At 45.2% G+C, this 21,717-nt stretch overlaps 2 protein-coding genes across 2 annotated transcripts; one reads left to right on the top strand and one right to left on the bottom strand.

The window, feature by feature from the left end:
* Positions 1-655: 655 nt before the first annotated feature.
* On the top strand, positions 656-2,850 carry lft1 (lefty1). Its single transcript, XM_005724814.1, has 4 exons — positions 656-974; positions 1,180-1,426; positions 1,554-1,793; positions 2,202-2,850. Exons 1-4 carry the CDS (start codon positions 710-712, stop codon positions 2,521-2,523), a joined length of 1,074 nt encoding a protein of 357 aa, XP_005724871.1. The 5' UTR covers positions 656-709; the 3' UTR covers positions 2,524-2,850.
* Positions 2,851-8,153: 5,303 nt separating this feature from the next.
* Positions 8,154-17,493, bottom strand: hnrnpub (heterogeneous nuclear ribonucleoprotein Ub). The gene is made up of 14 exons (XM_005724812.2): positions 16,856-17,493; positions 15,517-15,631; positions 13,728-13,807; positions 13,020-13,159; positions 12,829-12,928; positions 12,240-12,352; positions 11,787-12,050; positions 11,562-11,681; positions 11,343-11,471; positions 11,095-11,263; positions 10,705-10,986; positions 10,351-10,622; positions 10,143-10,256; positions 8,154-10,062 (listed from the first exon to the last, which is right to left on the bottom strand). Exons 1-14 carry the CDS (start codon positions 17,301-17,303, stop codon positions 10,012-10,014), a joined length of 2,397 nt encoding a protein of 798 aa, XP_005724869.1. The 5' UTR covers positions 17,304-17,493; the 3' UTR covers positions 8,154-10,011.
* Positions 17,494-21,717: the final 4,224 nt, after the last annotated feature.

Here is a 21,717-nt window from a genome sequence, read left to right as displayed (position 1 = left end):
GTGTGTGTGTGTGTGTGTGTGTGTGTGTGTGTGTGTGTGTGTGTGTGTGTGTGTGTGTGTGTGTGTGTGTGTGCAGACAAGGGTGCTAAGGAGGAGAGGGCACTTCAGGTTCACAGGGTCAAGTAATGTCTGTCTGAGGCACATATGTAGCTGCATAGGACACACGGTGGGAGGACAGTATTCCAATTTAAGAGAAATTAGTGTCCAGATAAAGACAGCAACGGTCATTTATTCAACTTAACCAAAAAAGCTCTTCAGCACTTCAAATACGACAAGCTTGCTACAAATAAAACCCTTCTTCTCCACAGTGTTCTTCTTTTCAAAACCAAGTAAAAGCAAAAATATAAGCACATAAAACAAAGATCACGTGATTGTCTTGTCACTTAAATACACAGCAAGAAACGGATTTGAAAGAAATCCTCCTTCTGGCCACATCAAACATAACTGCGGTGAAATTACACGGATGGCCCTCAAGTCTTAATTGTTGCTGTTTGAAGTATGGCCACTTAGATATCCTGTTTAGGATGGGGCTGTATTGTCGCACCTTTGTTCTGATAAGGGTCCCTGCCCCCATCGACAAAGTGCGAAAGACGGGGAGGACCCGCAACAATATAAGGGACCAGAGGAGTGTCAGAGGGACACTCTGTCTCTCCTGCGCTACTGTGCTGCCGTCTGTCACACTGAAGTTTCCTTCTCTCTCTCTTTCGTCATGGATTTCCTTCGGGCTTGTGTCCTTTTCGCCGCTCTCTTCGGTCTCGTTAAGGCTTTTACGCATCAGGATATGAAGGACGCACTGCTACAGAAGCTTGGGATGGATGAAGTTCCTAGAATCCATAAAAGGGATGTGGAAAATCTGGTGATTCCGGCGCATATAAGAAATAAGTACACGAGCATGCTGAAGATGCACCACAGCAGGAGGCGCAGATCGTTGCCTAGTCTTGCGGGCATCCTGAAAGGAATCCCCGGCAATGCAGGTAGGCACTTTTAAATGTTTAACAAATGGAGCATGCAGATTCAAAAAAAGAAAAGAAAAGGATTTTGCTGTAGAGTATTTTACGTGCATAATAGCTGTAACACCCGGTGCACTTTTACGCACCAGTGTATATTCATGAAAAACGTCATTTTAACCTTCGCAAGAGGCGAAATTGACTAAAAAGCTGGAAATGGTTTGTGTCTTAGACATTTCCGGGGAGTACGTCTACTCTGACACCAGTCGGCAACGCGTGATGTTCGACATGGAGGCGAGGATCCCGGATAATAGTGAGGTGACCATGGCCGAGCTGAAGCTCTACCAGCGGGCTTCCCACCACAAACGATTCACGGTGGAGAGGAAGAGCCACCGGCCCGTCAGCAACGCCAGGGTCAGCATCTACTGGGTGGAGGTGCTGCCCAACGGATCCAACCGGACGTCGCTGGTAGATTCGCGGTAAGGGATCCGTTAAATTAGCCCCCCCCCAATCAACTTGCTATCTTAATTAAAAGACAGCGGTATTCTTCTCCGCTAGTTATCAGTTGGAGCTCACTTTAATGAATTGCCCCCATCGCGTTTACAGGTTGATCCCCATTCACGAGACAGGCTGGAAGAGCTTTGATGTCACCCAGGCGGTGCACTATTGGTCCAAGACACAGCAGAAGACACCTATGCACCTGGAGGTGTGGATCGAGGGCGAGAGACCTGGCAGTTATGCGGCAGAGATGGCCAAGAGTGTCCGCTTTACCACCCAGGAGCAGACGGACAACACCTTGGGAAAGCCCGAGCTCGTCCTCTACACACTCAACCTCGAAGAGTACGGGTAAGGGCGCGAAATACAGGATATTGTGTCAGTGTGACAATTAACCCTGAGCTGTTTTACCTGTCAGCATTTGCATTCCTTAATAGAAGTGTTGCGTGGTGGCAAAGGGGCGGAGGTCTACAGATTCTCGTGCTTCAGAGAAATCTAGCAGCAAATTACAGACTGGCACTGAAGAGCACCATATGCTCTCTATCACGAATGATCCAAAGTCATCTGAAGTAATATAACCGAAAACACAAACCAGTCTGTAAATTGACCACTGCATAGCAAGCAGGGGTGTAGCTAAGAAATTTGGGGCCTTTGACAGCTTTTGGAGCACCTGATCCCCCCCCCAAAACAAATCAATTAAATCGCATTACTGCTAATGCTAGCAGCTGTCAGCTAACTTTCCTTGTTTTTCGTCCTCAGCTCTCGCGGTGACTGCGACAACCAAAACAAAGACACCTGCTGCAGAGAGGAGTACTTCATCAACTTCCGCGCACTGACATGGACACAGTACTGGATCATTGAGCCAGCTGGGTACCAGGCTTTCAGGTGCGCCGGTGGCTGCAAGCAGCCCAAGCGCAACTTCGGGTACGGCGAGCGGCGGTGCACGGCGTCCGAGAGTGCGCCTTTACCCATCATGTACCTGGTGAAGAAAGGGGACTACACCGAGATAGAGGTGGCTGAATTTCCCAATATGATCGTAGAAAGGTGCGCGTGCACTTTGGACAACATCTCGATAGTATGAAGTCACGGGAAAGGCTCGTAAGAATCCAGACTGGGGGCGGGGATGTGTTCTGAGTACACGCGTGGTGTTGTTTTCAATGAAGTGTTGATATATTTAATGCACACCTGATACTTTATATTTAAAAGGACCTTTACCCGGAGTTTCAGTACTCCTGCCTAAACTCCATCTACAAGCACTTTGATATATTTTGTACATTTTGATAGTTTTTTCCTTTTTTTATACTTGAATTTGTGTGAGCTGCGTTGAGTCATTCAAATTCTGTTTGATGTGTTATATTTTCCACCTGTAAATAATATGAATGAGTTTATGTTTAGAAAATTAAAATATTTTGTCTCACTTAAAGCTCCTGGTCGCTCCTCCTCCTCCCTGCTGTCGGGCACGTCTCTCTGGCTCCATTCACATTCATGATCACATTCAAATGTAGTTACATACAGCTGCCTGTGTCTTTCGCCTTGTTGTTTGCACTTATAGGAAGTTGTAATGCGGAGCAAATCATTTGGCTAATGACTTATAACACCTGTTACACTGAGGCCACGCTGTCATGTAGGTCAAACGAGCTTTATTTGCAGTGGGAAGGAGCTACGTGGGTGCTTGCAGAGAAACATGAAGTCTATTCACATGAAGCTCGTGCGTTTACAGCAGGCTTAGAGGGCCAAACATTACTAATCAGAGCCAATAGCTAATGCACTGTTTGCTGCCTGACTGGGAGGTCTTGTCATTCGCTAATATGCTGCTGATGTGGGTAAACATGCTGCAAAGACAAGCAGCTGGCTGTCTGAGTGAATATCTATCACGCACCTCAGCAGGAAAAGAAAAGGAAACACGGGTGGTACAGGAACGACCACACATGCTTCACATGTGCATATAAACATGTTTAATGCCCCAGTAAGTTTAATAGTACTTCTGCAGTATCGGCCTCACCTCTGAGACGCTTCTGTTGTTCATTCAGTCTTTTTCTTGGCCGGATTACTCGGTCAGCAGTTATCGGGACCTTTGGTGGTGCTTCATGATGTGGTCCTTCACCAATGGTGCCATTCTGCTGGAATTAAATGTCACTTTAAATGATGACATAACCACAAAAGTCCTTCCCAGTAGATACGGGGGTAACAATTCAACCTTTTACAGAAAAAAAGATTCTGCAAGTCATTTTATATAGTGAAGTTTACAGGAAAGGAGACACGATCACTGTCAGTCATTTTAAGTGATTGTGAGCAGTGGTGGCTCAACCTTGCCTTTCACATTCACACACACGTGGATGGTGCATGTTTTCCTTTCATGTCATTAGCGCTGTGCGAAAAGTCAAAATCGGCCACACAACAATACATTACAGTGAAAGAAGAAAAAGTGGAAGAAACTGTCTTGTTCTTAAGACAACATCAGGATGAAGTCATGATGGATGCAGCGTCTCACATGCTGGTGAGTCTGGGGGAGATGGTTTTCTTGCTGGAGGTTTGCAGTTTCTGGCTGCTCGTGTTTTGCAGCTCGGGACAGATGTTGCCTGCTTGTAATCACTAAGAAGCCGGGAAGACTTTGTCAGCACAAAGGTACATCCTACACTAAAACAGGAGCTTTTGGCCACTTTACGATTGGTGTAACCCGGGGGTGGGGAACTCCAGGCCTCGAGGGTCCCGGTGTCCCGCAGGTTTTAGATGTGTCAGCTGATTTAAACGGCTAAATGAGCTCCTCAACATGTCTTAAAGTTCTCCAGAGACCTGATAATGACCTAATCATTTGATTCAAGTATATTTAAACAAATATAAGACTAACGTGTGACAGCATGTCTGTTTCGTCTGTTTCGCCTGAGCTAAATGGTAAGATCTGCAACTGAGCCTCAGGACGAGCTGCAACGCTGGAGCAACACAACACACAACACTCCTTGATGTCTGCACTGCAAGGTACAAGTACCACATGATGTCACGGAGGTGGTGTCTGTACCTGTTCTGGCAAAGCATCGTGCTCGGTGTTGTTAATGCACATGCTGATCTTACATGATTTTCATTTCTCTTGTTTTAAAACAATATTTTCATTTTTCCCATTTATATGAATCTGATGTTCAGATTTCTGCACTAAGTTGTTGAAAGTACTTCCGATATGAAGCAGGATGTTTGTTTACATTTTCAGCATGCATATTTGTTCAATGCAAAAAACAAACAAACAGTTTTGTTGTTAAATAAAACCAGCAAAAGTTATGATCATCATACATGTTATGGAAATGCAAATAAAAAGTAAATTTGGTGTCAATAAGCAAAAAACTGTCTAGAAAATTCATTTCCAAATAAGGAATACGTTTACTGTGTTTGCCCGATGTGGCATACGCTCCAGCGTTTTAGAACAGCCCGATTTGTCCAGTAATTTATTGCAGTTGAAGTCATTCGGTCCAGTGAACAGCTTGAACTGGTACAAAGGTAAGTGGTGAAACACCACAGGTTTAAAACAAATGATCCCAAAACTGAAACACAATGTCCGTTTCAGAACGATACAAAAAGACCTTTTTCAGGGAACAACATGGGTTAACTGTTTGAAGCTGCAGTAAAGGAGGTTGATCGGGCCTTGAAAGCTGCTGCTCCAACTTTCCTGGATCACTTCAGCCCCTCTGTCTGTAGTGTTGGAGCACACTGTGGTACCAGACCCTGGACAGCATCAGCTGAGCAGTATTGTACTGCAGAAAGTGTTGGCACAGAAATGGTGAGAAAAGGGGAATTAACCGTGGAAGAGACACAGACCGTCACAGAAAAGTAGGAACGTCACAGTGTGAGCGAGTCCAGTTTCCTTCAGCATCAAAGTCACTCAGAAACAAAGTGTGACAGGAAGATGTCTGCAGAGCCAAAGACACGCCTGAGTCAGAGGACAGCAGCCGGTGTGATGGGCGGCTCACTGCACAGCAGCTTCAGGCACAGAGTGAGTCTCAGTTTCAGCTGTGAGGAGAGGACGAGCTGCAGCAAGAAAGCCAAGATGGCTTTCACTATTACTGTAAACTGTCAGCTGTTACTTATGGTGCATACGATTCATTACACATTTCCTGCAACAGTATTAGCTAGACTCTGGTCTGTTTCAGGCACTTTTTGGTAAATGTGTTAAAAGTTGTCTTTGCTGCAGAATAAGTAGTTTGTGCAGTCATTGCATGTGTTCACAAAGTGAATGTTGTTAGCTTGATGGTCGTTTCCAGTTTTTCACTTTGAGAATCCTGCTTTGCTAAAGCTCTCATTACAAACACCTACAAGCTGAACAAAACTGTTTTTGCAGTTTTGTGCAAGATGGTCTGCACAAAACTGCCAGTCAAGGATGTCATTTCTAGCAGGACAGTGGGTGCAAACATAAAGCCAAAGGTAACCACTAAATGACTTATGTTAGATTATATATATATATTCTGAGGGTCAGTCCAGGCAGTGCACAGGTTGGTCAGTCTGGTCTTGCTTGGTCTACCAGTAGCTGGTGTTTTGCGCCTCTGGTATTCTTGCCCATCCCTTTCTGTGTCCCACTCATGTATTGATCCATGTGCCTGTTCATCTTAGCTGCTACGATGCCTGACAGGAGCTTCCATGTGGTACTGAGGCAGGTTATTGGTCGGTAGTTGGAGGGGACCGGTCCCTTCTTAGGGTCCTTGGGGATCAGGACCATCCGACCTTCGGTTAGCCATTCCGGGTGTCTCTCGTTAACTAGCAGCTGGTTCATTTGTGCTGCCAGACGCTCGTGGAGTGCAGTCAGCTTCTTCAGCCAGTAGGCGTGAACCATGTCGGGCCCTGGTGCTGTCCAACTCTTCATACTGGAGACCCTTTCTTGGATATCTGCCACTGTGATGGTTACTGGACCCTGTTCAGGGAGGTCGCTGTGGTCTGCCCTCAGATCCACTAGCCACTGAGCATTGTCGTTATGGGTTGCGTCCTTCTTCCATATGCTCTTCCAGTATCCCTCTGTCTCCAGCCTTGGTGGTGCTGTTCTCTTATTGTTCCCTTGCCACTGAGAGTACACCTTTGCTGGTTCTGTGGAGAACAGCTGGTTTATTCTCCTGCCTTCTATCTCTCTGGTGTACCTCCTCAAGCGGCTGGCCAAGGCTGTGAGTCGTTGCAGAGCCTTCATCAGGAACTCAATGGGGATGTGGCAGACAACACTGGGCCACATTCAAGCCCATAGCACAAGTCACCTGTGCCCGCTGCTGCTCTGCACAGGCCTGAACCCCTCAGTGAGATCAGTGACCAGAATGGCTACAGATGCAGACTAAGGAACGGAGCAGCTGTCAGCCACCTCCTGTACATGGATGACATCAAGCTGTATGCCAAGACTGAACGAGACATCGATTCACTGATCCACACTACCAGGATATACAGCGATGACATCGGGATGTCGTTCGGACTGGAGATGTGTAGTCACTAGAAAAGCTGCAACCACCAAGTACCTGCAGAGGGTCAGGCAAGTCCTGACGAGTCAGCTGAATGGTAAGAACAAGATCCGGGCCATCAACACGTACGCCCTGCCCGTGATCAGGTACCCTGCTGGGATAATAAGCTGGCCAAAGGAGGCGATAGAAGCTCCTGACCATGCACGGAGGGTTTCACCCCAAGTCCAGCACACTGAGGCTGTACGCTAAGTGAAGGAAGGAGGCCGGGGACTGGTGAGTGTGAGCACCACAGTCCAGGATGAGACAACGAACATTCACGAATACATCACGAAGATGGCCCCAACTGACCGAGTGCTCAGTGAATACCTGACAGACAAATGGTGGTGGCTAACCAACCGGACATAGCGGTGGTAGACAAGCAGAAGAAGACGGCCGTAGTGATCGATGTAGCGGTTCCCAGTGAAAGCAACATCAGGAAGAAGGAACACGAGAAGCTGGAGAAATACCAAGAGCTCAGAGAAGAGCTGGAGAGGATGTGGAGGGTGAAGTCAGGTTTATTAAGTGCTTTTCGTAGACAGGCAGTCACAAAGCGCTGCACACAAAGGTTAAAAGAAAGAAAACATTAAGTAATAAAATAGAGAATATAAAGTGTTGATTAACAGAAGGCCTGTTTAAACAAAGCTTCCACAGAGTCAATCAAACGTGAACCACAGCCTTGGTGCCACAGACTGAAAGGCTCCGCCTCTTTTCGTCTTCAGTCGTGTACGGGCAAAAACCAACAAACTGAGTCTGTGAGCGGAGACAACGAGCAGCAGTGAATTTTAAAAGAAGCTTGGATAAATAATCTGGGGCCATTGAGTGCTCTGTATGTTAGAACAAGAATTTTAAAACAAATTCTAAAATCTGTTGGGAGCCGATGTAAAGAATATAAAATGGGAGTGATGCGAGCTCGCTTGCTAGAACGTGTTAGTAGCCTGGCCGCTGCATTCTGTACAGCTTGGAGGCGAGAAAGACATGATTTGTCCAGGCTGGTAAACAAGGCATTACAATAATCGGAGGTACGGTGGTCCCAGTGGCTCCAGCAGATCCCGGGAACATCGGAGATCTCTGTGCAGAAGAGCGCAGTCCTGGGAACAGCCGGGATGCTGCAGGACCCTCAGGCCTCTGGCAGAGGACCCGAGCTTGAAGGAGAGACCGGCCGCAGGCGTGAGCGGGGATTTTCTTTCTGTTATCTCTAAAGAAAAGCAGGGAAACATTTTACAGGAACTGTAACAAAACACACGGTCACTGCATACCAGCTTCTTTAACTTTAATAGAGACAAAAAAAATACAATCCCAATTTTTCAAACACAAATATTAAAAACTGTCAGATAGAAAAGACAACAAATCTGAAAAAGCTCAGAGCTTTTGCACTGTTGGTTTAATAAAAGACCTGATATACAACCTGCAACACAAAGCGATAAAAATATAGTGTCTGTTGTATTATAGATTATACTGTAAACCCAAAGCTTGCATTCTGCTCGACTTTAATATCCAGTTTAATAAAAGGTCAAACTCTCCAGACATTTAAATAGTTCATCACACAGCAGTACGCGGCAAACTAATACTTTCTTTATCACAACACATTTATTAATTCATGAACATTCGTGCATGGCTGGATTAGTGATGCATTTAGTATTTACATGTTTATTAAATAAGACGGGCAAACCAAAACAAATCTAAAGAAACTGTTGGATTGATCAGATCTATTGTAACGTTAAAAAGTCAATCTAGTGTCAAACATGATCCGGGTACCAGGTCGACGTGGAGACCGTATATGTGGAGCTGCCGTTATTGCTGGGCCACAGTCACCAACACCAGAGCATTTTTTTAAAAACCACGGCGCCGTCAGAGTTGAAAGGTCGGTTCGGGCGGTCGGCCATCAAACTGTGCAGCCCTTTCTAGGTTTGCTGGTGAAAATGAGCAATCCGGCCTCCTTTTAAAAACCACTTTCTGTGCTAAACTGGCACCATCAAAACTGAGAGAGCGAGGTTTACACGAATCACCAGTACGAGGAAGAAAAGGGAAGTCGTTACCGTGGAGACGTTTATAACTGGTCAGTGCTCGGCGTTTCTCAGAAGTCTACTGCACTAAAAGGAACCGTTAATCAAGACAATCTAGGAAACAAACGATCTCCTGAGAACGAAGCGACGTCAGTGCTCTAACTTTAATGTTTTAATAAAGACCTTAAAAAGCATAATGTATGACCAACATGGCTTCCTTCTGTCCTTAAAGATGGCTTGGCCAAAACACGTTTTCAAATTAAAAGTACTGAACAGCTGAAGGACCGGAAACAACACATCAAAGACAAGACACTTGAGGTTATTTATTAACTAATGAGGTGTTTAGCAGGGCTGATAGCAAACCAGGCCACGGCCCGTTCAAAGGTCATTTACACACCTTTGAACCAAGTCAAAAATCACAAGCCGAGAAGAATGTAAAAAAGCCAACGATGTGTTTATTGTAGCTCTGTGGAGTTTATGTTACAGGATTGATCGTGGGAACAAAAGAAAAGCTGTAATTTCACTGCTTCAGTCTGGCTGTTTGACTCTACAGACAGGTACAGGCCAACCAGCTACCAACGCTTCCTGTAAAGAAGCCAAAGTTCCAATCAAATCATCACGTTCCTTAAACCTTTATGCAAACTACGCATAAAAAAAATATTTACAATTTGTAATACAAAAAGAAAAACAAAACAAAAACCACAGCACAGATAAAATGCACAACCCTGAAAAAAGAAAATCTCTTCAAAGCCTGCTGGGCCGACTAATCGTTTCTGGTTCCTGAAATTACAAACATGTTTTAAAAGCATTTAAAAAGGTGGAGGAGGGTAAAATATACAACAACAACAACAAAAGATGGCTGAATGAGGATGAACCCACACTGTGTACATCTGTGTGACGATACAGAGCTTCGGTTACACTCGTGCTGCCTGCTCTCCTCCGATGGAATGTCGTCGCTCCGTTTAGCTTTAGTCTCGTTATCAGTCGTGAGTTTTACGATCATTAGTAAAAGTGGGTTCTAAAGGAAAGTAAGCAAACGTTGGAGTGGATGATGTTCCGTGGCTAGCGGTGGATCCCAGTGTCGCCCACCAGTCCATTAGAACAAATGTCTCAGTAATATCCAGGCTGGTACTGCTGGCTCCACGGCTTCTGGTTCCAGAACTGCACAGAACACAACATTAACACTCTGATCCCCTGATTTATGTGTAACAACTACAAACGGCAGATGCACAAACACTGACCCCTTGCTGCCAGCTCTGGTTGAAGGCCTGGGCTTTATCCATGCCGTTCCTGTTGCCTCCATAGTTGCTGTTCTTGTTGCCAAAGTTGCCGCGCCCCCCCCCTCTCTGCTGAAACTGTGCAGGAAAAACAAAGAAAAAAAAAAGTTGATTATGCATCAACGGACGTCAGAGGAGCAATAATTTGATCAGGAGTCATTTTGAAACCAACCTGATGGGGGTGACCCCTGTTTCCACCACGACCCATGCTAGCTCCGCCTCCTCTGCTCATGTTCCCTCTGTTCACTGGACCGCCTCTGCTCATGGGTCCTCCTCTGTGTCCCATGTTGCCCCTCATCGGGCCGCCCCTGGGGGATCCACCCAGGCTAGGAATGGGGCCGCCACCACGGTTAAAGTTTCCACGATTGGGGAATCCTCCTCTGAAGGCTGGGGGCGGCAGAAAGCCGCGAGGAGGACGGTTGAACCCCCCGCGAGGCCCGGGAGCTGCAGACAGACCAGGGTCAAGGTAAGCTTGAGCATCAACTGTGCCGTTAAGGAGCATTCATTTCCCACCCATCAATCCCACCTCCTCTGAAGTTGCCTCTGTTCTGGAAGCCTCCACGGCTGCCACCTCTCTGCCCAGGTCCGCCACCACGGGCAAACTGGTTTTTGCCACCGCGTCCAGCACCGCGCTGTCCACCGCGCTGTTTAGGCGTCGTGCTCCCCTGGTTGGGCTTTTTCTCGGCAGGCAGAGCCGTCTTGCTTTCCTCTTTGTACTGTTCCAGGAGCTTGGCAGCATCATCTTTCTGCAGCTCGGCGTAGATGACCTCATTGAAGCTCTCGCCCTCCTCGGGCAGAGAGAAGAAGCCTGTAATGGAACGGAAACGATTCAATAAGAGAAGCAGCACCCAGGAATAGCTTCTGTCCAAGTGTGTGATGGACTGTAACAGGGTAAAGACAACGGTAATGCTTTTACCTTTCATTTTGAGTAAAGCATGCTCAGGCACTTCCTTGCCATCAGTCTCAACTTTCTTCTGGACTCTCTGCTTGTAGTCTTCATCAGACGGGCAGACGACTACAGCCTTGCGTTGGAAGCCTGCGAACAAACACATCTTCCTCTTCTGGCCCGGAGCAGACAGGTTGGTCTGCAAAGACAAAGAGGCTCATTTGATCAATCTATCATCAAAGACATGGTTGTGACCACACTCAGCAAGAGCCACTTACATGGTCCAGGATGTAGTTCCTCTTCTTGCGAGCAGCAATCTCAATGAATTTTCCCAAGAAGAGCGGTGCACGCTGGGAAATGGCGGTCAACTTTGTGATGTCCTTGGACTGACGCTTCATGCTGCCGATCTGCACGAAAGAAGAAAAGAGCATTTTCCTACCAACAGGGAGAAGCAGCAACTATTTCTGGGACGCTGTAACGTTGGTCTGAGTACTGACCATCATCTTTTCCACAATCGTGTCACTGCCCAGGATGTAGTACTTCCCAGGGTTCTCTTGGATATGCTTATTCACCCACGTGGTCTTCCCTGAGCCCGGCAGACCAACCATGACTATGATCTGGAAAAGAGAGAAAATTGAGATCACTATATGGAGAACTTTGATACCGCAGCGTTGCACTTTTGCATTCATGAACGAAAAACGCTCCTAAACTCTTTTACTCACCTCACAGTCAGCCTTGGTCTGCGGCCCTTTGAGTGCACGGACTCGATCACTGACAGGAATCTGCTGCAGGAAGGTGTAGCCCTGCGGCTGGGGGAAATATGGCGTCTCCAGCTGGCCAAAGTTGAACTCCACAGCGCAGTTGCGGCAGATGACGTGGGGAAAAAGGGCCCGGCCGTTCAGGGAGTCCTTGCTGACTTGGAAAGCGACAGCTGGCTCGCCTCCGTTCTTGGAGTAGGACAGCACCACCTCCTCACCTTCAAAGTCCTGCATGAATAGAGCAACACTCCAGCTTTAGTGTGTAACAAAGACATTTGCCTCAGCAGAAAGGGAAAAAGAGTCAAACTAATACTCTCATGATTCTGTTTAACGCTCTTTGGCTCTTCCATACATTACTGTTCTTCCATCTGCACACAAAGGGGAAAATTAAAAACAAACAACAATCTCATATCTTACAATTAGACAGCAGATGACATCATTCTCCTCGTAGGTCTCTCCAAACTCCTCGGTCACACAGTTGGTGGTTTTCTTGGCTTTTCCGGAGTAAGCATAGGAATGCTCTTCCTCACCTAAACACATGACAAACACTTCTGGTTTAATACAGAGTGGAGGTGGTGTGTGAATCATTGGGCTGGCACTAGGCCACGCAGCGCTGCTGTGACGCAGCCAGAGCTGAAGCCATTTTGTACAAAGGTGTCATGAAGCCAACTGGCCACCAGAGGGAGCCCTAGAGACACGACCTTCCTGTAAATGGATACACCCAGTACAGTTCGGTTTGTTTGTGTTTCAATACAAAGTTCACCCTCTGATGGGCTGAACTGATGTAAATGTTTAACCCAGCGGTATTCAGCCTGTATGAGTCACAGCAAATAGCTGCTGCCCTAAGATGCTGGCAGCCTTCAGAGGCCAAAACATTACAGCACACCAGTACATCCAGTGATCCTGGGAATGCATTGTGCCATGAGTAAAATGGAAAGTTACAGCAGGCTCCGCCAACACTGAGTCAGTGTGGCGTTTACAGAGTTGCGGCAAACATTGCACTGACCCAGCAGCAGTGTGCCCGTTTCCAGGGACCATCCGACTTGGACGTCATGAATCTCCATGTTCTTGCTGGAAATATGCTTCACTGGAATCTTCTCAGTGATCTGCACACACAGAAAAGCATTACCACTCGTTTCCACTGACCTCACTGAGCCATTCAGAGATTTGTGCAAGATGTGAGCATCGTTACCGTACCTTCATCTCAAAGCAGGCTTTGCCTTTGTTCACACCGTATGTAGCCTTTCCCCCGGACCACAGGTAAGCAAAGCTCTCCATGGTGAGAGACGAGGCGCTGTAGCGGTCCCGCGACACCTTAAAGTGCAGGTCAGAGTTGTCTGAACGGGCAGAAAAAGTACAAATTGAGACACGACTCTTGGACAAGACGGTACACATTTATACATCCTGAGGATGGAGGGACTGGTGAGCTAGATCACCTCTGCTGCCTTCATTAGTAGGGAGCAGAAAAACTAGTCAGGTAAAGTAACACTCGTTTTACTAACCACACTGCTGTTGGTTAACGCAACATCTGGGGAGGAAAACCCAAAACGTTTTGATGACTACACCAGCACTGACGTACAGGTCGTGCTTCAGGACTGCGAATACTACAACCACCACGGAGAAGACAACGGGCCCATTTATAAGACTTTAGGAAATGAACACCTGGCAACGCCACAACTCAGAGCAACGCGTAAGAAAGCTGAGACGGCTTGTGCCTGCCATGTTATGCACGATTCAGCTATGCTGAAAATGTGACATTGAAGTTAATCAAATATAACATGTCTACATTTGTCCATTAGAACAAGCTCAATTCTGAAGCCGTTTTCCAGGAATGTTTCTAAGCAGTCGTTTACAGAAGGAAGCTGACAAGTCTAAAAACATCCTGTACAAAAGTAGCAAACATACAGCTATCCAGGCAGACTTTTGTGTCATCATTGTCTTCGTCTTCTTCCTCCAACGGGGGAACAGGTGACTTGGACGAGGCACTGAAAACAGATACCAAGAGTCAGTATAAGAAGGTTTGCGTCACTTTAACTGCATGGAAAATATAGATGCCTTGGGTACCACTTGGTGAAGAATATTTTAGGTAGACAGGAGAAGAAACAGACAGAGGGGAAAGCAAATAACTGAGCGAGCCTCCAGACTTTCTGGATGTTGGCTGTATTGTAGGCCTCAGCAGACACTTACCTTGCAGAATCCAGCGAAATCTAAAATGTGAAAGATACACAGAGAGAAGCACGTCCACCTGTTCTAGTATGCAAGGCTATGTGAGAGTCACAGTGATAAACTACAAGCAGACCTCTCCACTGTCAGATAAGTGCGTGTTTGTGCCTCCAGAACTGATATGGGGCAAGTTATATTTAACCTCCCCGTGTTGACTTCTAGATGAAAAGGTCACCACTAACTTTTGACTGTGTTGCTAAGCAGAATACATTGAAAGCATGTTTTAAGAGAAACCAGTGTAGTCAAAACTACAGCAACTTACCAACTCTGTAGTTCAGGAATCTCTAAATATTAAGGATGATGCTTTAGCATCACTTCACCTGCCATCATCCAACTATGGGGCAACTCCTAATCATTTAGGAGAAGGAAACCACTGCGGGGCTCATCACTCCTTTCTTATCTACAGCTCGATGTGTCACAACTGTCCCCAAAGAGCCCAGAATGCCGTACAAACAGCTGCCGTGGGGAGATTTACGGTGCTGGTGGACAACACAGTGCCTGAGGTGGAACTTGTAGTCGTCTACATGGAGCTAAGCTCTGAAGGTTTAACTGGGGGTGAAAAGCGATGGAGCAGCAATACTTCGGTGTGCTAACAGCTCTGCTGCCCTGGCCTAAACATTCATGACGAGGGTTCTCCCAAAATAATAATTTTTTAAAAAGTTATTCCATTATATGCCTGTTGATCCTCAGTGCATCGACATCGCAATGAAAACAAAACACTGACCAAGATACACACACACACCCCATGCATGATGTCACCTAGCAGGGGTAGAAAGAACTTTGCAAATGCACACGCACCCACACCATGAAAACAGACACACACAGGACATGATACATGAGACAGAAATAGCATTTCGACATCATACAACCAGTGAAATAAAAAACAAAACGAAAAAAGAAAAAAAGAATAGACCATTGCGAGGCGTAACGATGGACGGTCAATAGCGAGCTTCTCCGTGGACGTTCCAAACAGACGTTGGAGGCTTTCTTTCTTTCTTTTTTGCTACCCTGCGGCAGTGGACCCCTTCTTCCACAAATCCGAGCTAGTTTCTCCCCACCCATCCACTGAAAATTGCACATCTGCTACGTTGCTCTGGGTTCCCCTTTGAGCAGCCTTGTTTCACCTTGGGGACACAACAGGCTTTCCAAAACAGTACTTGGCATAAGGAACAGGTGTGAGAATTCATAGAGACTTGATAGATGCACTTCTGCTACAGAATGCAGTCGATTAAAGAAACAGTGTGAGTGGGCACTGTAAAAAGGTAAATGGTAAGGTTCTTTAAGTAGTCAGGGATGACCCTCAAAGCATGTGTGTGAAAATAATGTTACAAGTAGTATAATACTTGAAAAAAATGAGGGTTTTCCTCTTGCTAGTTATGTGCATTGGCACTTAAAGCCAATACAATTCAACAAAGCTATAGATGGCGCTTCAGGGATGCTGAAGGCCATTTTCGCTCTGTCCCATCCTTACCAGCTGTATTTGTTCTCTTCAATAAATTCAAAGTAGCCCCTTCCATGTTCCTCCCGGCGTCTCTTAACACCCTTCTTATTCTTCTGATCAGCATTCGTGTCTTTGTCCGCATCCCCTTTGAAAATAGAACAAAGATATAGAATGAGGTGCTCCTTTTTCTGGGAGAGAGAGGTCGGACTGGCAGTGGGGTTCTGGCCCACAAAGCCCGTTCATTAGTTACATTGTGTGTCGACCATTATCATTTGTATTAAGGTTACTTGGAGGAAACACCTCATCGTTACACTTAAAACAAGACAATCATACTGTGGAAACTGTAACAGCTTTGAAAGACCAGGTAGTAATTACAATATAAGCTGGCCCGTATAAACATTGTGAATGGGGCTGGATAAACAAGTCTCTAATAAGTAAAGTGTTACTATCCTGCAGTAAAGGGCTTAAAAGATACTGCTTTTGATACAAATCTATGTCATTAAAAGGAGGGCAAATCTACTGCTGCCAGGGACAAATGCATCATGCAGGGAAACGGGAAAGCCTACTTAGACCTTGATTTACACCCCCCTCCCCGAGACATTGCACTGAATTGCCTAGATTCATAATTTCTATGACCATCCAACACTATCTATAAAAACCACGGAAAAAAAAACTACCCACGTCCTACCTAAACAAGCAGTGCGGCGCCCTTCTTTTTCTCAGCACATCTTGGGATTAGCTAATTCAGATGTTCCCGGCAACCTTTAAAGGCAAACGCCACGACCCTAAAACACGATGTCAGTACAATTAAGGCGGAAAGGGTGGCAAGACAGCCCACTGCAGTGGCCATTTCTAACATTGTGTTTTCACGTCGATCCATTCTAAAATGGGATGTGAAAGCAAATGTTCTCCAACGCCCCCAGCTGGAACAACGGGAACCTCTGAATTAGCTAACCGGTTGAACAGCTAGTTGGCGCTGCACAACAGACACAAAGAAACTGACGCTAGCTGGCAAGCTAACACGCTAACCAAACCGAAACTTAAATCCAGACTAAGCTAAATTCGGTAGCAGATTTCTTATTAGAGCCGCTTTAGTAATTTTAGTCGACGTCTCTCAATGTGACGCTAAAGGTCTCTTTAGTAGGCTGGACTGTGGCTACTTAAGGTCACGACACGACTGCTAACCAAGCTGCAGACCGGTGCTAACGCTGGCTAGCTTAGTAGTGAGGTCACGCTATCTCTCAACATGGACGCTCTGCTGTGCGGTAACGCATTCAAATTTAATAAATTTCCTCACCGCTAGCGCTTTCTCAAAAAAACCCGACACATCCAACCAGCCGCATTTACATAAGCGATTCTGTCGACTCACCCTCGGCAGCCTGCTCTCCCGGCTCACCGTCTTCCGTATCTATTTTCTCCATGTCGTCCACGTCTCCCTTAAGCATGGGGTCCATCTCATCGTCCTCGTCTCCTTCCTCTTCTCCCTCGCCCATTTCTTCGTCCACGGCAACGCCATTGCCGTCGCCCCCACTCTCCGGCTCTTCCTCCTCGTTGGCCTCCATGCTTTCTTCAATGGGGCCTTCTCCCTCCCCCTCTCCTTCTTCCTCCTCTGCCATACCTTCTTGGTCGGCGGCCTGCTCGAAACCGTCATCCGCCTCAGCTGCCTGCTCCTGCGGAGAAGCGAGGGCCTCCTCGTCCAGCGCGGCCTGCAGGCGGTCCATCAGCTCGGCCTTCAGCCCCTTGTCCGAAAGATTACGCTTTTTCAGCTCGTCTTTGAGCTCGTTAACTTTAAGTTTTTTGACGTTAATTGTGCTCATGGTGAATGTTTGACGGCGAACGCGCTAAAATAAGACGGGAAATAAATAAATGGACGCCCTTTGTTAACGGATGTAGCTCAAAACTGCGCCAAACGGCACCCGCTGTACAACCAATCCTTTGCAGGCACAGAGCTGCGCGAGCCTGCTGTGTGGGGGAGGAGTCGTCTCCTACCGTAACTGCGCAGAGAGAGGCGCAGCTTAGTTATGCAGCCTGTGGCCATCTGTCACTGCAGCTAAACGTTCCTTTCAGAAACCATTGTTGTGGAAAAGCGGGACAGATAGTACACGAAAAGATGGTTCCAGTAAAGAGCGCGGACGTTATTAATTAGTTTGTCATTATTTAACAAAACGTATTTTACAGAGGGCTGTTTAACTAGGTAGTGAGTTTAAGACAGGTCAGGACAGTAGAATAAAGGCACACATGTTGCGTAATGTGCAACGCTAATAATCAATATCGGTAAGCTAGAAACAATGCAGTACAAAGATATCTCTCTTCTCGCCCCTTTTTCAATTTTATAAAATCCAAGAAGAGGCACAAATGTGATATCGTTTAACTACGCCGACACGTCTTTCTGAATACGCGTTATCGCTCTCCCGTGTAACGAAAACAGCTGTTTAAAAATTCCTTTTTGTCATATCTGTCAATTGTAGAGTTTTCAGAGTTGATGTTGAAAATGTCCATGCACTTCTAAACAACACATAACTCCGTGGACTCTTCTGGAAAGCACTTTGGTGATTTGCCAACTCTTTGTTATTCTCATTTAAAGCAGCGCACACCGATTTCACATAAAGAGCTTCAGTGGCCGCAAAGCTCAGCCTTGGTTACATCATCGGAGTTTCCTTAGGTTTGAGATGTTTTTGCGATAGAAAGTCACATCCAAACTTTTAAAATCTCTTTGTTTTCAGTCTAAAGACGTAAGATGACGTACCTCTTTGTTTTGATACCTGGCATTGTCAAACTGTGAAGGGCATTACAGTTAATATCACTAATAAATGGTAAACTGATATTTTTCAAAATGAAAGAAAACTAAATCGTGCCTACGAGTCAAATAATAATTAGTTTAGAAGATTGTATCTGGATTAACCTAATGAGTCAAAATAAGGAGTTAAAATAAGACACGGAGAATAACCGCTGTCAAAATAAAACAGGAAACAACGAAGCAAGGAATCACAAACAGATAAGAAGACTGAACAATACACAGCAGGATACAAGGAAGGCTCGATTAATCTAAACACGACTGAACACCAACAGAGACCAGATAACAAAACGTAACAAGACTAAACATGCCTCCAATACCAGAACCAAGAGCTCCAAATAATGCTGAATGCTTACAATACGTCCCACACAATGCCATATCTCACAACACACATTTATATGTGAAATTAATGAAAAATAACAAAATTACTGTAACTGTATTATGTAGTTTTCAGAATTGTACACATAGTTTATCTGGAAAAGTCATGACTGTACGACTGAAAAACTTTAGTTTTTGCACATACAGCTTTTTAGATCCTGGTGATCTGAAATTAAAGTTCATGCAAATAACACTTCAAAACAATTGTCCTTCTGGATCTTCCAGAGGGAATTAGCTTTTCAAGTCCTTGGGTTTCTAACCCGATTGGTTACAATTAAAAAGGTAGTTTGTGTTGACATTTGAGCAGTTGAGATGGAGACGCTCATTATTAATACAGGGCGGGCGGTTTGTATGGATCCACCGCAATAACATGGGAACGGTTGGTGATACTAAAGTCCTGTTTGTGGCACATTAGTATATGTGAGGGGGCAAACTCCTCCAGATGGGCGGTGACCATGGTGGCCATGCAGAAGTCGGCCATCTTGGATACAACTTTTGTTTTTCAATAGGAAGAGGACCATGTGACACATCAAACTTATTGGTAATGTCACAAGAAAAACAATGGTGTGCTTGGTTTCAACGTAACTTTATTCTGTCATGAGTTATTTACAAGTTTCTGACCATTTATAAAATGTGTGCAATGTGCTGCCCATTGTGTTGGATTGTCAATGCAACCCTCTTCTCCCACTCTTCACACACTGATAGCAACACTGCAGGAGAAATGCCAGCACAGGCATCCAGTATCCGTAGTTTCAGGTGCTGCACATCTCGTATCTTCACATCATAGACAACTGCCTTCAGATGACCCCAAAGATAAAAGTCTAAGGGGGTCAGATCGGGAGACCTTGGGGGGCCGTTCAACTGGCCCATGACGACCAATCCACTTTCCAGGAAAGTGTTCATCTAGGAATGCTCGGACCTGCACCCATAATGTGGTGGTGCACCATCTTGCTGGAAAAACTCAGGGAACGTGCCAGCTTCAGTGCATAAAGAGGGAAACACATCATCATGTAGCAATTTCAAACATCCAGTGGCCTTGAGGTTTCCATTGATGAAGAATGGACCCACTATCGTTGTACCCCATATACCACACCAAACCATCACTTTTTCCAACAGTCTTGGAGGGATCCATCCACTGTGGGTTAGTGTCAGACCAATAGCGGTGGTTTTGTTTGTTAACACCATTCACATAAAAGTTTGCCTCATCACTGAACAAAATCTTCTGCGTGAACTGAGGGTCCTGTTCCAGTTTTTGTTTTGCCCATTCTGCAAATTCTGTGGCCGATCTGGGTCATCCTCGCTGAGATGCTGCAGCAGCTGGAGTTTGTAAGGGTGCCATTTGTGAGTAGCTAATATCTACTGAAGGGATGTTGGACTAATGCCACTCTCCAGTGACATGCGGCGAGTGCTACGCTGTGGGCTCTTGCTGAATGAAGCTAGGACAGCCACTGATGTTTCTTCATTACTGACAGTTTTCTTGCGTCCACATTTTGGCAAATCCAACACTGAACCAGTTTCACCAAACTTAGCAAGCAGTTTGCTAACTGTAGCATGGGAGATGGGTGGTCTTGTAGGGTGTCTTGCATTGAAATCTGCTGCAATGACCCGGTTACTGTGTTCACCAAATATCAACACAATTTCGCTCCTCATGTGTTAACCTCTTCGACATGTCAATGGCTGTGAACAAAGAGAAACTTGTAAATAACTCGTGACAGAATAAAGTTACGTTGAAACCAAGCACACCATTGTTTTTCTTGTGACATTACCAATAAGTTTGATGTGTCACATGGCCCTCTTCCTATTGAAAAAAACTAAAGACAATGGCCGACTTCTGCATGGCCACCGTGGTCACCACCCATCTGGAGGAGTTTGCCCCCTCACATATACTAATGTACCACAAACAGGACTTTAATATCACCAACCATTCCCATGTTATTGCGGGGTATCCATATAAATGACCCACCCTGTACCACTACTTAATCCTGTAAAGCCTAAGTAAGCTATGTAAACTATGAAATAATTGCCAGAAAATTATTTTTTAAAACTAAATTGTTTATTGAATCTGCTGTCAAATAAAAAAAAAAACCCAAAAAACAATTTCATTTAAATAGCGCCAAATTGCAACAACAGATACTTTATATTTTAAGGTAAAGACTGAGAATAACTGAGAGAAAACCCCAACAATCCCCTATGAGCAAGTATTTGGCGACAGTGGGAAGGAAAAATCCTCTTTTAACAGGAAGAAACCTCCGGCACAACCTGGCTCAGGGAGGGGCGCTGCTTTATACTCTAGGAACCACAAATAAGTGTGAGAGCAAACTGTTCTTGGGTTGACAGGGTACTACGAGGTCTTAAAGATTAGAAAAAAGATTTCAATGCACAGGTTTTATTTTTTTAAATGTATTTATGTATTTATTTATTTTTTGCAATTTATTGCTTAATATTGTTCAATTTATTTAAAAATTGGATTAACCTGTAACAACACTGATGACTTTAGTTTAGGCAGATGATCTGGTGACCCCTACAGCAAGCATAAATAATAAATCACACAAAACGTTGACTAATGAACTTTGTCCCAGTATTCCAAAAGCTGTTTTTCCATTGAAAGAATAAAATGAAAAGAAAAATAACGTTTCTGTTAGCTGGGCTTGTTACACATACATGACTTTTCTTTGCTTAAAGCACTTACAGTAAAATAGGTATTAAGTAAACACTAACTTATCATGTATTAATAAATTAATAAATACATTTCTGAGACATGGATTTCAGTTATTTGGAAATATTGTAGCTATATTTGCAGTTTCTCGTTGATACCATTGCTGCTAAGGTGAAAACAAACATTGTAAGAATAATAGATATTTCCGCACACGTCTATTCAGGCATGTTGTCGGACTGTTCCGTTGTAAGAAGGTGCAGTGACATTTGCGGGACAGCGACAGTATGTAGGACATGAATCACGTCAAGAAATACAAACACTCAGCCGCCTGCTCCTTTTTTAAGGTTTCTCCGAGCAGTTGCTCCGTGCTGCCTCCCCGAGGAGCTTATAATAAATAGCCAAG

This window comes from Pundamilia nyererei, unplaced genomic scaffold (genome assembly GCF_000239375.1).
Source record: "Pundamilia nyererei isolate P.nyererei 1_Seehausen unplaced genomic scaffold, PunNye1.0 scaffold00013, whole genome shotgun sequence".
Lineage (NCBI taxonomy): Eukaryota > Metazoa > Chordata > Actinopteri > Cichliformes > Cichlidae > Pundamilia > Pundamilia nyererei.
This window is presented reverse-complemented; position numbering and strand designations above follow the sequence as displayed.